The 14239-nt window shown below is 43.4% G+C and overlaps 1 protein-coding gene across 1 annotated transcript in view; it reads left to right on the top strand.

Annotated features, from left to right (window-relative positions):
* MAML2 (mastermind like transcriptional coactivator 2) overlaps positions 1-14239 on the top strand; it is a 344668-nt gene that overhangs the window by 232698 nt on the left and 97731 nt on the right. The window contains exon 2 of the mRNA XM_032360171.1: positions 385-1821. Within this exon, the coding sequence (XP_032216062.1) occupies positions 385-1821 (1437 nt within the window). The remainder of the gene's footprint in view (positions 1-384; positions 1822-14239) is intronic.

Here is a 14239-nt window from a genome sequence, read left to right on the forward strand (position 1 = left end):
CGCTGTGTGGGGCCGTGGGTGCATGCGTGTCAAGTGTTTCGGCCTGCTCCAGAAAACCACATTCGGTGACACATTGTAGCTATTATCAATGACTCGTGATGACATATGAAGTATTTTCCATCCACTGACCTATGTTCTGATCGCGGGAACCGGTGGGATCTCTAATCACTCACTGACCTGCTCCTCCAGGAACAGTCTATTCTGTTGGGTGAGTTCCATTCCTTTCCAGACTGTGTTTCATTGGTACCTTTTTCTTTCTGAATTCATCCTGTGTGTAAATGGGAAAAATTAAAACAAAACATTGAAATAGCATGTCTCTTTTGACTAAAAGCGTGTCTGGATAATATCTCATATTTTTCTTCCTTATCCTCCCTATATTTTCAGCTCCAGGGTTCCTTGAAAAGAAAACAGGTGGGTAACCTGTCTCCCGCCAACAGCAAGAGGCCCAATGGCTTTGTGGACAACTCATTCCTTGATATCAAGAGAATCCGCGTCGGGGAGAACCTCTCTGCTGGACAAGGGGGCCTCCAAGTAAACAATGGACAAAATCCAATTATGTCAGGGACCTTGCCCATGAGCCAAGCATCCCTACGGAAGACTAACACTCTGCCACCCCATCCTCCTGGAAATGGTATCTTTAACATGGGCTTAAAGGAAGTGAAGAAGGAACCTGGGGAGACTCTGTCTTGCAGTAAGCACATGGATGGCCAGCTGACCCAGGAGGCTCTGTTTTCCAATAGGTACGGAGAGGACCCCGTAGAGCAGCTGATGGACCCAGAGCTGCAGGAGCTGTTCAATGAACTGACAAACATTTCAGTGCCTCCCATGAGTGACCTCGAGCTGGAAAACATGATCAACGCCACCATCAAGCAGGACGACCCATTTAACATTGACTTGGGTCAGCAGAGCCAGAGGAGCACGCCCAGGCCCTCCTTGCCCGTGGAGAAGACAGTGATCAAGAGCGAATACTCCCCAGGTCTAACCCAGGGCCCCTCAGGCTCTCCGCAGCTGAGGCCCCCGTCCACTGGCCCTGCCTTCTCCATAGCCAACTCTGCCCTCTCTGCTTCCTCCCCCGTCCCTTCTGTGCCACAGAGCCAGGCTCAGCCACAGACAGCCTCGGGGACAAGCCGGGCCCTGCCGAGCTGGCAGGAAGTGTCGCATGCCCAGCAGCTCAAACAGATAGCGGCCAACCGCCAGCAGCATGCCCGGATGCAACAGCACCAGCCCACCGCCTGGTCGGCCTTGCCCTCATCGGCTGGGCCGTCGCCAGGTCCATTTGGGCAGGAGAAAATCCCCAGCCCTTCTTTCGGCCAGCAACCATTCAGCCCGCAGGGCTCCCCCATGGCCGGGGTGGCGGGCAGTGGCAGCCAGCCGAAGGGGATGGCCAACTACATGTACAAGACCAGCCCGTCCACGCAGGGAGGGCACCTGGACGTGCTCATGCAGCAGAAGCCTCAGGATCTCAGTCGAAGTTTCATGAACACTCCGCACACGGCCATGGAACCCCGTCATGGCAACACTAAGCCTTTGTTCCATTTTAACTCAGATCAAGCAAGCCAGCAGATGCCTTCGGTTTTGCCTTCCCAGAATAAGCCTTCTCTCCTACACTACACCCAGCAGCAGCCGCAACAGCCGCAGCAGCCCCAGAGCTCCATTTCTGCTCAGCCGCCGCCACAGCAGCCGTCCCAGCCCACCCAGCCCCTGTCCAGCCAGCCCTTGCTAAGGTCCCCCTTGCCACTCCAGCAAAAGATCCTGCTTCAGAAAATGCAGAACCAGCCCATCACAGGCCTGGGGTTTCAGGTCTCCCAACAGCACCGCCAGGTAAGACCATAATTTTGCTACCCCAAACGCAGAGGACCTGGAGACCGCTTAGACTGGTTCTTATGCTTTGGTTGCAGCATTTGTGTTGGGGAGGAATCAAGAACACAAAGGCAGTAGTGGTCCTGTAGGATGCCTATGAAGGCCTTAGGAAGCCCAGCTGTCACCGGGCATCTGGAGGCAAGAGCTAGTATTTCCTTGTAGATCATTCCTCTCGTTGGGATCTGCAGCAGTCAAAGGCTCTTGCTTATTAAGAATGTTGCATTATAATTCATGATCTTTAGTGACGTGTCCAGTTGGCAGTAAGATCTGGATACACCTGATGTCTATTCCTGCAGTCAGTAAGTCTGTCGGTCATTAAGTCGACATGCGAGTCCTGAGTACCTACCATGTGCCAGATGTTGTGATTATGCTGGAAATTGACATAAGTCCAGACATGATATTAAGAGTAATGACCCATCTACATCCACAGCAATCAACTGAAATGTCTGAATGCCCAACACGTCGTAATAGATCCTACTGGGACTCCATGCTGGTGCATTAAATAAGGCATGGCCCCTGTTTTCAGGCACAGTCAGGAGAGAAAGAGAGAAACAGGCTTTAAAACTCTCATTTGAATGCTAAGTGGAAAGGCTAATCACAGGTGATCACAGAGGTTGGGTGTCTTACCCTGCAAGGGGCTATCAGAGAAGTCTTTGGGAGAAAGTAATGCTGCATTAAGTGTTGAAGGATGATATCGTCATCACTACAAACAGAAAAAAATATCTGTGGTTACCTTATAGCCTGTGATTAATACAAAGCCGAAGTTTTATTCTGCCCCATACATGAATAGTACGAAGAGATAGCTTTGTGCCATGAGAGCACATGCTAGCGAGGAAACTCGGATCCCCCAAGGAATTCAAGGGCGGAAACTCTTCCCGGAAGGAAGAAGGTCTGAATGTTGCTTCATGCGTGTAATTTGGCGGTCTCTGTTAGTGGCCAAGCACAAAGACAACACATTACATGTCAAAACAATATGTCGGGATATTATGACGGCACTGAGCCTAATTTCAATCACATTCCTAGAGTAGTTTTCACGACTACTGCCCAGAAAAGAATGCCACAAGCACCACAGACCGTGGCCAAGCTAACCTTTGCCCTAGATATGTGCCAGGAGAAAACCGGCTCTCAACCAGCATTCAGGAGCTCCGCACCAAGCAAAGCTTTGCGCTCTTACCCATTTAAGTAGTGTGGGGTTTAAAAAAAAAAAAAAAAAAGTGTATTTTTTTTTTTAATTGTAGTTGATGAAGAATGGACTTAGAGTCATGTGCATATTTTACAAAGTTCCTTTTTAACAGGTAATTTAGGGATTGTTAATAAACAAACGCTATTGTGGAACTCATTCCTACTGGCATGGGTTTGGTTGAATCTAGGTTCAAATTTGGGTTTGGATGAATCTAGGTTCAAATTCTTACTCTGACTTTCACTAGCTGTGGGGCCTCAAGCAAGTCACTGGACCTCACGAAGCCTGTGTTTTCTCACCTGTAAATGGGAAATAACATATCTTAGGATTTTTTTTTTTTTTTTAGAATAAAATTAAGGAGCACTTGGGTGGCTCAGATGGTTAAGCATTGGACTCTTGATTCTAGCTCAGGTCATGATCTCGGGGTTGTGGAATCAGGCCCCATGTCAGGCTCTGTGCTAATCAGAGAACCTGCTTGAGATTCTCTCTCCCTGCGCCTCTGCCTTCCCCCCTCAACATGTGCACTCACGCGCTCTCTCTCTCCCTCTCTATAATAAATAAATAAATCTCTTAAAAATGAGATCATTTTGCACCCAGAGTTTAGAACAAAGTTGACACTTACTATGATTATCATGGAAAGAGCCATGTATGATATCAGAATATTTTTAACAAGTATTACTCTTATGTAGGAGATGCATTGGAATAAGTCTCAATATTTTTTTTTTTGCTGTGAATATCACATATTTGTTCTATTTTTAAAAATTTAATTTTTTTTCAGTGTTCCAAAATTCATTGTTTATACACTATACCCATGTAATACATGCCCTCCATAATTTCCACCACGAGGCTCACCCAACCCCCACCCTCTTCTCCTCCAAAACCCTCAGTTTATTTCTCAGAGTCCACAGTCTCTCATGGTTTGTCTCCCCCTCCAGGTTTCCCCAAATCACTTCTCCTCTCCATCTCCCAATGTCCTCCATGTTATTCCTTATGTTCCACAAGTGAAACCATGTGATAATTGACTTTCTCTGCTTGACTTATTTCACTCAGCATAATCTCCTCCAGTCCCGTCCATGTGGATACAAAACTTGGGTATTCATCCTTTCTGATGGAGGCATAATATTCCATTGCATATATGGACCATATCTTTTTTATCCATTTGTCTGTTGAAGGGCATCTTGGTTCTTTTCCACAGTTTGGTGACTGTGGCCATTGCTGCTAGGAATGTTGGGGTACAGGTGACCCTTCTTTTTAGTACATCTGTATCTTTGGGGTAAATACCCAGTAGTGCAATTGCAGGGTCATAGGGTAGCTCTATTTTTAATTTCTTAAGGAATCTCCACACTGTTTTCCAAAGTGGCTGCACCAACTTGCATTTACACTTTAAAGAACTGGAGAATCAACAACAAATTAAACCAACCCCACACACTAGAAGGGAAATAATCAAGATTAGAGCAGACATCAATGATATAGAAATAGAAGTCTCAAATTCTAACATAAAGAGTTTCAGAGAAATAAAACTATCCTGGGGCGCCTGGGTGGCTCAGTGGGTTAAGCCTCTGCCTTTGGCTCAGGTCATGATCCCAGAGTCCTGGGATCGAGCCCCGCATTAGGCTCTCTGCTCAGCAGGGAGCCTGCTTCCCTTCCTCTCTCTCTGCCTTCCTCTCTCTTTGCCTGCTTCTTGGCCTACTTGTGATCTCTCTCTGTCAAATAAATAAATAAAAATCTTAAAAAAAAAAAAAAGAAAAGAAAAGAAAAAAGAAAACTATCCTTCATTCTTGTATTGTCCAGCAGTATAGTGAATGGGTAGTGATTTACCCTCGCTAAGCCCAGTCTTCTGATCATAAAAATGGAAATAATAAATAATTAGATATTAATAAGAGGTAGTGTTCATTATTTACCCTGTAAATGACATGACTTCTGTCTCTCTTCCTTATGGTATCTCATTTCACCCATATGGAGGAAATACCATTGTTCTCATCTTACAGGGGAAATAGCTGAGACACAGAGAGATTAAGTAACTTTTCCAAAGTTGCACAGATAAGAAGTGGCAGAGCCAGGATTCTGATGGTCTGTTTTGAAGGTTGTGCTTTTAGCCACTGACTATACAGCTCACAGGTAGGATATGTTGGGAAATGAATGACCGCTTATAGACCCTTGTGAAATTCTCAAAAAGAGTATTTCCTGTAATATGAGGCATATTTACGTAATCTACAGGGTAGATGAAATGCTTTGGGGATAAAGAAAGTCTTAAATCTCTCACCTTCAGAGTTGTTAAAGAAAAGAATCAAAAAATATCTGTGTGACGGCTGACCTTCTTGACGGTGAACATTATGGAGCTACCCAAAATAAGTGATTTATAACAGGAAATATATCTCTATATCCTGTCAGCCCTTCTTTGGGAGCCTTCCTGCCATCCTAGGTCCTGTTTCTGGCTCCATTTTTCATATCTACAGCTATACACCACACTCATGTCCTCTTTGTCCCCATCAAAGCTTCCAGAACTCAAGCACACCAGTGGGTGCTGATGGCCAAATCAACAAACATCGTTCAATGTCTTAGGTAATATTAAACCATTTCCAGTGCCTATGACACATAATGCCAAGACAATTTTCATCTTTTCAAGAAAGCCCTTTAAAAGTGATGTAAGTGGCAGCAGCATTTCAGGCTGAAGACCCCTTCCATACAGGCTGGACACGGTGACCCATTTACGGCTTTGTCCTAACTTTGTATATTGAATCAAATTGTCCCTTCCTGATCCACAGTTCTAAGAGGGAGGATTTGGAAGTCCTGTGTCTGAGTTGAAAGCAGGTGTACCAGAGTTCTATGGTCAAATAAGTGGTGCCTTCTTAAAAGCATTCACCTTTGGGCGGCTGGACCCCTGCTAATAAGGGTATCATTGTTCAATATGGTTACAGAGTTTTTCTGTGAGAATTGTGTTCAGAGTTTTATGCTCATTGAGTGGATTATTGCCAGTGCAGTAATATTCATCCTGTTAGGGTGATCTTTGAAAACACTCAAAATGGCTAATGCTGCTTTGGGTCAAAAACGAGGAATACGTGATAGGATAGGACTGGATTTCAAATATGGCTTGTGAACTTTCTCTGAAGGCAATAAAGTAATAAATGATAATTTTGAGAAGGAACTTTCATTTGGATGTGCGTATTTTTAAGGTTTTTCTAATTTTTATTGTCTCATCTAGTATATTGCCAAGTATTCTCAGCTCAGGAAGGTTTAACCTCACCATTTATAGGAAACCGTACACATGTGTGTTCCCATCCCCAATTAGCTAAGTCTCTGTTACTCGTGACTGAAGCCATAGGAGGGGAGAGATTGGGAATTAAGCAATTCTTAAGTTTATCAACTAGAGTGTCCTAAATGAAAGCATTGGTCATGAATCTTTTTCTGTTTGTGATACTCACTTTGTACCAAACATAGGAAGACTTGTTATGGGATTTGATCATTGGAGTCCTTTCATCTTGGACATGGTGGAAATCTTGTCTTTCTGCTACAAGATGGTAGATTGAATTTGTCAATCAGTTGCTTATAATTTACCCAGCAGAGCATCACCCTTCAGAGCTCTTCACCCAGACAGATCTGCATGGTTAGGCAAAGAATAAACTGGGGAGAGCCTGTGCACCTCTTTATTGGGTACCTATCTCTGTTCTCCTAGATGTGAGGGATGCCTGAGAGACGGACGCAGCATAATCAAATTGTTGGAGACCTCTTTATCGTTCCATGCCTGGGGTGGTTTCAAGTAATCCCTTCTCCAGATACTGAGAGAACAAATGGTATTTGGTATTTCACAAAATGTCTTCAGTGACTCTGTCTTAGTAATGTTTGGGGCTTGGCAAATGGAAATACCTCCTGGCTATAATTTCCTTCCCTTTTTGATTTGAAGGTTATGAGAGAGGGCAGGAGAGGGACATAACACATGCAGTTCTGATTTATCTTCAAGTCACTGAATACTTGTTTAAGGTGTGAAAGAGTTATTGGTTCACTAGGGCTTGTGAGAGTTCAAGCCAAAAGCTCTAACCTCTTGAACCAAGAAGTGATCTTTGTCAGAGCTGTATAATCAGACACTTAAAAGTGTGAATTTTTTTTTTCTAACATTAGATCCATGAAACTCAAGTGGATTCTATATTTGGTTTAGAATTATCCCATCTCTAAAAATTCTGAGAGGGAACGCAGCCAGTGAATGGATGGTTTGTTATGACCGAAACATAAATTTGTACATTTCCTCCTTAGTTTAAAGCCAAGTTTTATATCATATATTAAGAGCCTCAATCATATATTAAGAACCTCACCCTGCTCTCTCTGCCTAGCCAAGTTTATCCTTCACACTTTACATATCTACCCTTGGCGTAAATCAGACAAGTCTCATTTTCTCACCCCTTCTTCTTTAAGGTAATTTTGTGGGGTTTTTTTTTTTTTTTTTTTTTTTTTTGGCTGTTGTTGTTTTTTAAAGATTTTATTTATTTATTTATTTGACAAATAAATCACAAGTAGGCAGAGAGGCAGGTGGCGGGGGTTGGGGGAAGCAGGCTCCCTGCTGAGTAGAGAGCCTGATGCAGGGCTCGATCCCAGGTCCCTGAGATCAGGATTTGAGCTAAAGACAGAAGCTTAACTCACTGAGCCACCCAGGCACCCCGGTAATTTTGGATATATCTGGTCTTAAAGAAGAACACACACTTGAGGGTAGAGGAATCACTGGAGCACTCAGATACTGACAAATCCTTATAATCGCCCAGTAAAAGTGCCAGAGAAGAGATATAACCTTGAATCAGCTGGGAATGACTTTTCTACTGGGAAAATAATCGCAGTATTATCCCAATGAATGCAGAATATGGATTCAGTGTTCTGCAACAATATAACTTCCAAACCACCCCTTTGCCAGGAGCCACAGATTGGCTAAAGGGTCAGCCAGTTAGGCTAGTGCCAGGGTTCAGATTTAGGGGTTAGAACCAGATCAAAAGAAGTCAGAGCATGAAGGGCCAAAAACAAGGCCAAGCCAATGTCTTAGACAAACTGGGACACAAAATCAATCAGGATACTTGGAATCTAGGAGTGAGGCCAAAAGATGGCAGTAAACCTGTGGTCATGGGTCAAATATAAAATCTAGATTGAAGTTAGGATAGACACCCAAGAGATGCTAGGTGATCATTACAAATGACCCTTGACAATTTGGTGATTTCTGTTATGACTCACTATGGCTGGGCTGGGCTGGCAAGAGGGACGAGGTCTGATACACACCAAGGACTGTCCGTGGCAGACCAAGAACATATTATGTTTGCATTTTCATTTTATCTTTGATACTTCGTCATTTATCTTTCCAGTTGAAAAGAAAATAAAAATGCATTTTTAATATTCCATAAGACCAGTGCTAGGGCTGAGCCCAAATAAATTTCCAAACGTGTATGTTAATCTGACCTGTACTGAAGAATCTTGATTGGCAAAATTAGCAGGAGGGGGATTTTGCATGTGTCTTGTTAGTTTCTGTTAGTTGATTTGTTGGCTTTCACATTAGTACCAATTCTGTGCCACATGCGAACAGCCCAAATGGTAGATACTATCAACCCCTTTGAGGGCACTGAGGCTCAGAGAGGTTAAATAACTTGCTCAGAACTACAGTTAGGAACTGGTCTGAATTGAAGCCCAGTGTTAATAACCACTGGGCTGCCTACGTTATGCAACTAGGTAGATGTGGTTTGGGTTGTGCTAACAGAGCCTTTGCTAGGGAATCTGTTTGAAATTTCGTGATTGTCTACATGCCCAGTTTATTTCTACCTCAGGGAAAATTTAAGCCAAGAATTCTGACGCAGGGAGGGATCTTCAGGCAAATTCACCAACGTTGTCTTGTCTGAATCCACAGATCTTTAGGTTTCCCCACCTGCCCCAGCCAAGAGCCATGAGCGAAAAGATCTCAGGCTAAATTGAGTACTGCCCCGTTCTGAACTCTACCAATGGTTTTTATCCATTCATTCAAAAAATGTTTGTTGAGGGTTTGCTGTTTGTCACCGTCTGGACACTGATACCACCACTCAGAACAAAGAAGATATGGTAAGGGACAAAAAAAAAAAAAATTAAAAAATATTTTTAAAAGATTAAATAATCAGAGAGTATTTTCAAACTGAGCTGTTTTCATCTTACCGCAGGCTTGGTTTATTCTTGCTTTTGTTGCTAGGCTGATTTGCTGGTGGGTGCCTTGGTACCTCTGATCTCATATAAAAATGGAGAATGCCCAGGGGAGTGGTAGATGACTTTGTTTTTCAAGGAAAAAATTTCAAGAGTTTGGTTAGCTTTTTTAAATGATAAAGAAAATTCATTCCCTTTCTTGTCCTTTAACATGCTCCATCAGGATTTAAGAACGGTGTGGGGTCCCTGTTAGAGTTTCGCCAGGGGAAAAAACCATAATGCGTGCATGCATTCGTATGATAAGAGTTTATTGAGCACCTACAAGGTGCCAGGAATTGGATATGAAAAGATCACGTGATGTAGAGAACCCTCTTTGCACCCATCCATAAGATCAGGAAAGCATGGTCCCAACTCCTCAGTGAGCTTTTGATGTGAAGGAGATGTCTGTCCTAGATACTCACTGGGTTCTTCTTGGGGATACATAAATCCGCTCTGTACAATAACTGAATCCAAATCACATGGGCCTTTCCCGTAAGGCTACCAATTCAACTTTGAATGTGTTATTTTAACCTTTTACAGAGTAGAGCTCTCTTTTACTGGATATTCCACTTTCATGTCTGTTTTATTTTGTCATCGTAGTATGTAATAGCTCAGAGCACAATAGAGTGAATTTGCGTAAAGCAACAATTAACTCCTGTATTCCTCAATAAAGAAATCAACACAATAACAAGAGGAACACGTTAGCCTTGGAATCATAATGCATAGGGTTTAAATCTACACTTAGGGGAATGACTTCTATTATTTTCATTCCAAGGTCTTTGTCAGTATGTTGCATCCATCAACAAGAGCTGTGCATTTAAAGCATTAATGCGTAATTCAGCCTGTTGAATACCAAGTTTCCAACCAGGGAAAAAAGGGGTATGAGGTTAAGAAATAGATTTGATCCCAAGGATGGAAATGCAAGAGGGTTAATGGAAAATCTGACAGATATTTAACTATAATGTGCATTAATGTAGGTGACTCAAACAGTCCCCTTTGCACCTATTCTAATTAGTTCTGCCTTTTTTAATCAGATGTCAGTTGTTATCAGTTTGGTAGAGGGGGGTGGTGATTTCTTTTTGTGAAATCGAAAGGAAGCAACAACCCATTTCGCCGGTGCAGTAATCAGTAAATGTTCATGTTAATGGTTAATTAAAGTCAGGCACAGAAACTTGAGATTCTGAAGGTGTTTATTATAAGGAGCTCTCGATTTGAAACAAAAGACGGCACAAATGTTTAGACTACCAGGATCAGAGAGATGGAATGGGAGTGAATCATCTTACGCTTTTACGCTGCGTTTTAAGCAGGGAAGACCAAACTCACACACACAGAGCCTAGGCAGCTCTCTGGATACTAATTAGAGAACTCCAGCTGAATATTTGCATTTCATGCAATGAATCTGAACAATAAAGTGGCACTTTATTCTCCACGCAATAAATTGAATAGCGCATAATAGAGGGAAGCCAATGACTACTTTCCTGTGCATCCTGCAAAATCAAGTTTCAAGGTCCCCGAGGAAGAAAGAATGGGGGTGGTTGACCTGTTTCCCTTTCTTTCTGCTGCTAATTCCCTCCACCATGAATCACTGGCATTTTCCACAGTTTGCTTTTCACAGGAGCTTAAGTTCGGCTCCACCTTTAGGAAACATGAACTTCATCAACAGGGAGGTTTGGGCGCTTCTTCTTGGTAGTCCACAGGCCTGTGCGGGTGTGCACAGGAGCCTGTGGGCTTCACGCTCTGGGCTTGGGCTCCCCTTCCTACTCTGTGCCTCTGGGTCTTTGTCGCGTTCCCCTCCCTTCGGCTCTAGCCTCTCCTCTTCCACCCTTTCCCTACAGATCAGTTTTTGAACTCACCCCTTTTCCCTGACCTCCTGGAGATCTGTTCGATGGCAAGCCTTAAGTGGGAATGGGGGAAGGAGAGGACATTTAGCCACTGAAGCTGTTGTTAGCCACAAGGATGAAGAGACTTTTCCTGGAAGAGGATCTGTCCTGGGGAGAGCCACGAGGCTAAATGAGCAGGCCCATCTCTCTCTCCCACCGGCCTCCGGCACAAAGGAGTGAATTCTGAATGGACATACCCACGGGCAGAACATATCCTGAATAGCTTCTGACCATTGTCCCTTCTCACGTCATGTGCTGGCTAAACTGGCCTGCCTCCCTCCAGTCTTGCCATCCTGCTACTGGAGTGAGCATGCTTAAACAGGAATGCGGTCAAGTCTGTCACCTACCTGAGGCCCGCAAATGACCTTCATTTTCTCAGAATAAAATCTCAATCTTTATGTAGCTTATAAAGCCTTATATGACCAGGCTCCTGCCAAGATTTATTGGTTTCCACTCCCAGCTTTTGTTTATTCCTTGACTCCCACCCACTCATTCACTCATCTTTACCTGCCACGTTCACACACACTCTGCACTCTGGCTCCTGCCATAAAAGGTATACTCCGATTCCTGAGAAGTACCATGCTTTCCCTCACCCTCAGGTCTTCAAGTATGTTGTTCCTTCCATCGAGAACATTCTTCTGTTCTGCTCTGCACAGCTAACCTAACTCTATGCTCTCTCAGTCTCAGCTGAGATATTTCCCCCACAAGGTTTCCCTGGCTTCCCGATTTGGATTAGCTTCCATCCTATACTCTCTGGTAGCTACCTCTGCTTCCTCTGTTTTAGCTGATATCAGTCCTCATCTACCTGTGTTCTTGTGTGTCTTCCTCAACTAAACTGCAGGCTACTTGAAGGCAAGGATTGTGTCCATCTTGTCCACCATTGTATTCCAACTTTTGACATGGCTACTACATGGGAGGAACCCAAAACATATCTGTTGAACAATGAACACACGAATTACACCATTGACCCACCATCCATTCTTCTGTTCCTGGGAGTTAAGGGTGCCAACATGCTACCCTCTCATCCCAAGAAGGAAGGAGCAGGAGCTATCATTTCCTCCTTCTTCCATAACAAGTCTGCCCTTAAAACACCATTTGCCCATGGATCTGCACCAACGGTTCTAGTTTGCAGGGGTAGAAACTAGAGAATTCACTCTCAGCTATGCCCCAGGTTAAACCTGTGGAAGGCTCTTCCTTGGAGCCTAGACTGACCTATACCACAGGGAATCATATGGGTAAGAGTCAGCCAAGAGAATTTTATCAACAATATTCCAAATGGTTCTTTGCTTTTATGAAACATATGGAACATCAATAATTTACCAACAGTGACCAAAACACACTCCCTACCCATAGGTAATGGACAGAAACAAGTGATTATGTAGTGTTATAAGGTTTCTGATAGAAGTAGCCGTAGGATATTCAGAGAATACAAAGATAAAGCACCTTTGGGAACTAGAAAATGCTTCCTGAATAAGGCATCATCTTCCTCACCTTTGTTCCCTGTGTACTCACATTATTGCAAGCCTCCCTCTTTCCAACTCCCTTGTCCCTCTCAGTAGTGGGTTGGATGGCATGTCCAAGAAGTTCTACCTCATTCTGTACTCCGTAGGGCCATGGCCAGTGGCTGGGCTTCCATTTATCTTTGTTGCTTTGACCACACCTTCTCCCTGGAAATGCCACTTCACTGCAAATCCAGTCACTCCCCGAGGCTCTCTTTCACTGGACTGGCTCTCCTTCCCATGAATGTCTTTTGCCCAACAGTTCCCTTTTCCCTCCTGCCTGTGGCTTCCTGCCCAGCTGCTTGGAGAGTTCCAAAGTGTCTTAGAACCCCAGTCTCTGCCCTAAATGCCTATGTTGCTGACATCACCTCTCCCCAAGCTCTGAAATAAGTAAAATTTATTTCCTCCTCCTCTAGTACATACAACAGATTGCCAACACTGTTGGTACCATTCTTATATCGTATGGTAATTTTGTTTAGATATCAGACTGGTCCAGTGAACGAGGAATTCCTGGAGAGTTGGACCATGGAATTTCTTTTTCTTCTCTGAACCCACAAAGCTTTTTGTATCTCTCATTGCATTCATTGCGTGCTACCTTGAATTATAGTTAAGTCTATACATCAACCCGTCCACTAAACTGCAAGCTCCTTGAGACTGGAGTCTACATATAATTTTTCTTTGTGCCTCCAAGGGCTAACAGAGTACCTGAGAGAAAGTCCCAACATAAGGACACAGAAAAAGGAAAGAAGGGAAATACGCCTCTGTGTGTGTGTGTGTGTGTGTGTGTGTGTTTGTGTGTTACAGGTTGTATGGTCTTGAAATCAAAGGGAAAAAAATAGGGTTGAAGAACTTCTGACATCAACCTAAAAATAAAAAGGTACATTATTGAGAATTTATGCATGGTTTACCTTAGTGATCAGATAGCCTTGGTCAAATTACTTGGAGTCTCTGAAACTGAGCTGCATTATCTGTACAGTAAGAATTATGACACTATTTTGCAGTATTATTGAAAACATTCCATGAGACTTAGGACAAATGTAGGGCCTTGATGGCAACTCACCTTGATGGCAACTCACAAGTGTTAGCTTGCTTTCCTTAGCACACTAAGGACTACCAGAAACAAATCCACTGAAATAATCCAAATTAAATGTTAGTAAACACTTGCAGTGGCTGAATTCCAAATCTGACCGTAAGTTCCCAGGCAATTAAGGCAAAAAGAAATTATGTGGGGGATATAGGGGTTCTTCTTCTCTAGCATGAAAGAAAGCACGCCAGTTCATCAGTAGAGGCAAACTATTTCCTGGAAATGAATTCAAAGGTACATTTATCACTGGGGGAATTAGGTAACACGATGGATATCTTCCACCAAACATTTTGCAAAGACACCATGACACCGTTTCCTTTGAAGTTTCTGTTTTTAAGCTGCATTATAAAACCCAAGGCCAAAATCCTGGATTTTAATTCAGTGAATACTTTTCCCTGGGAAGCTGAGATAATGGGGTACAGATGTCATGTTTTCTGAAACTCTGTATCAATGGTTTTTGCACTTTGTTTAAGTAAGAATACATCTTTCTTCCCCTCCCCCTTTCAAAGTTTCCCTGAGACACCTCCCTGGAACTTAGATTCCTTCCGGACAGTCTTCAACT

Source organism: Mustela erminea, chromosome 9, assembly GCF_009829155.1.
Source record: "Mustela erminea isolate mMusErm1 chromosome 9, mMusErm1.Pri, whole genome shotgun sequence".
NCBI classification, from domain to species: Eukaryota; Metazoa; Chordata; class Mammalia; order Carnivora; family Mustelidae; genus Mustela; species Mustela erminea.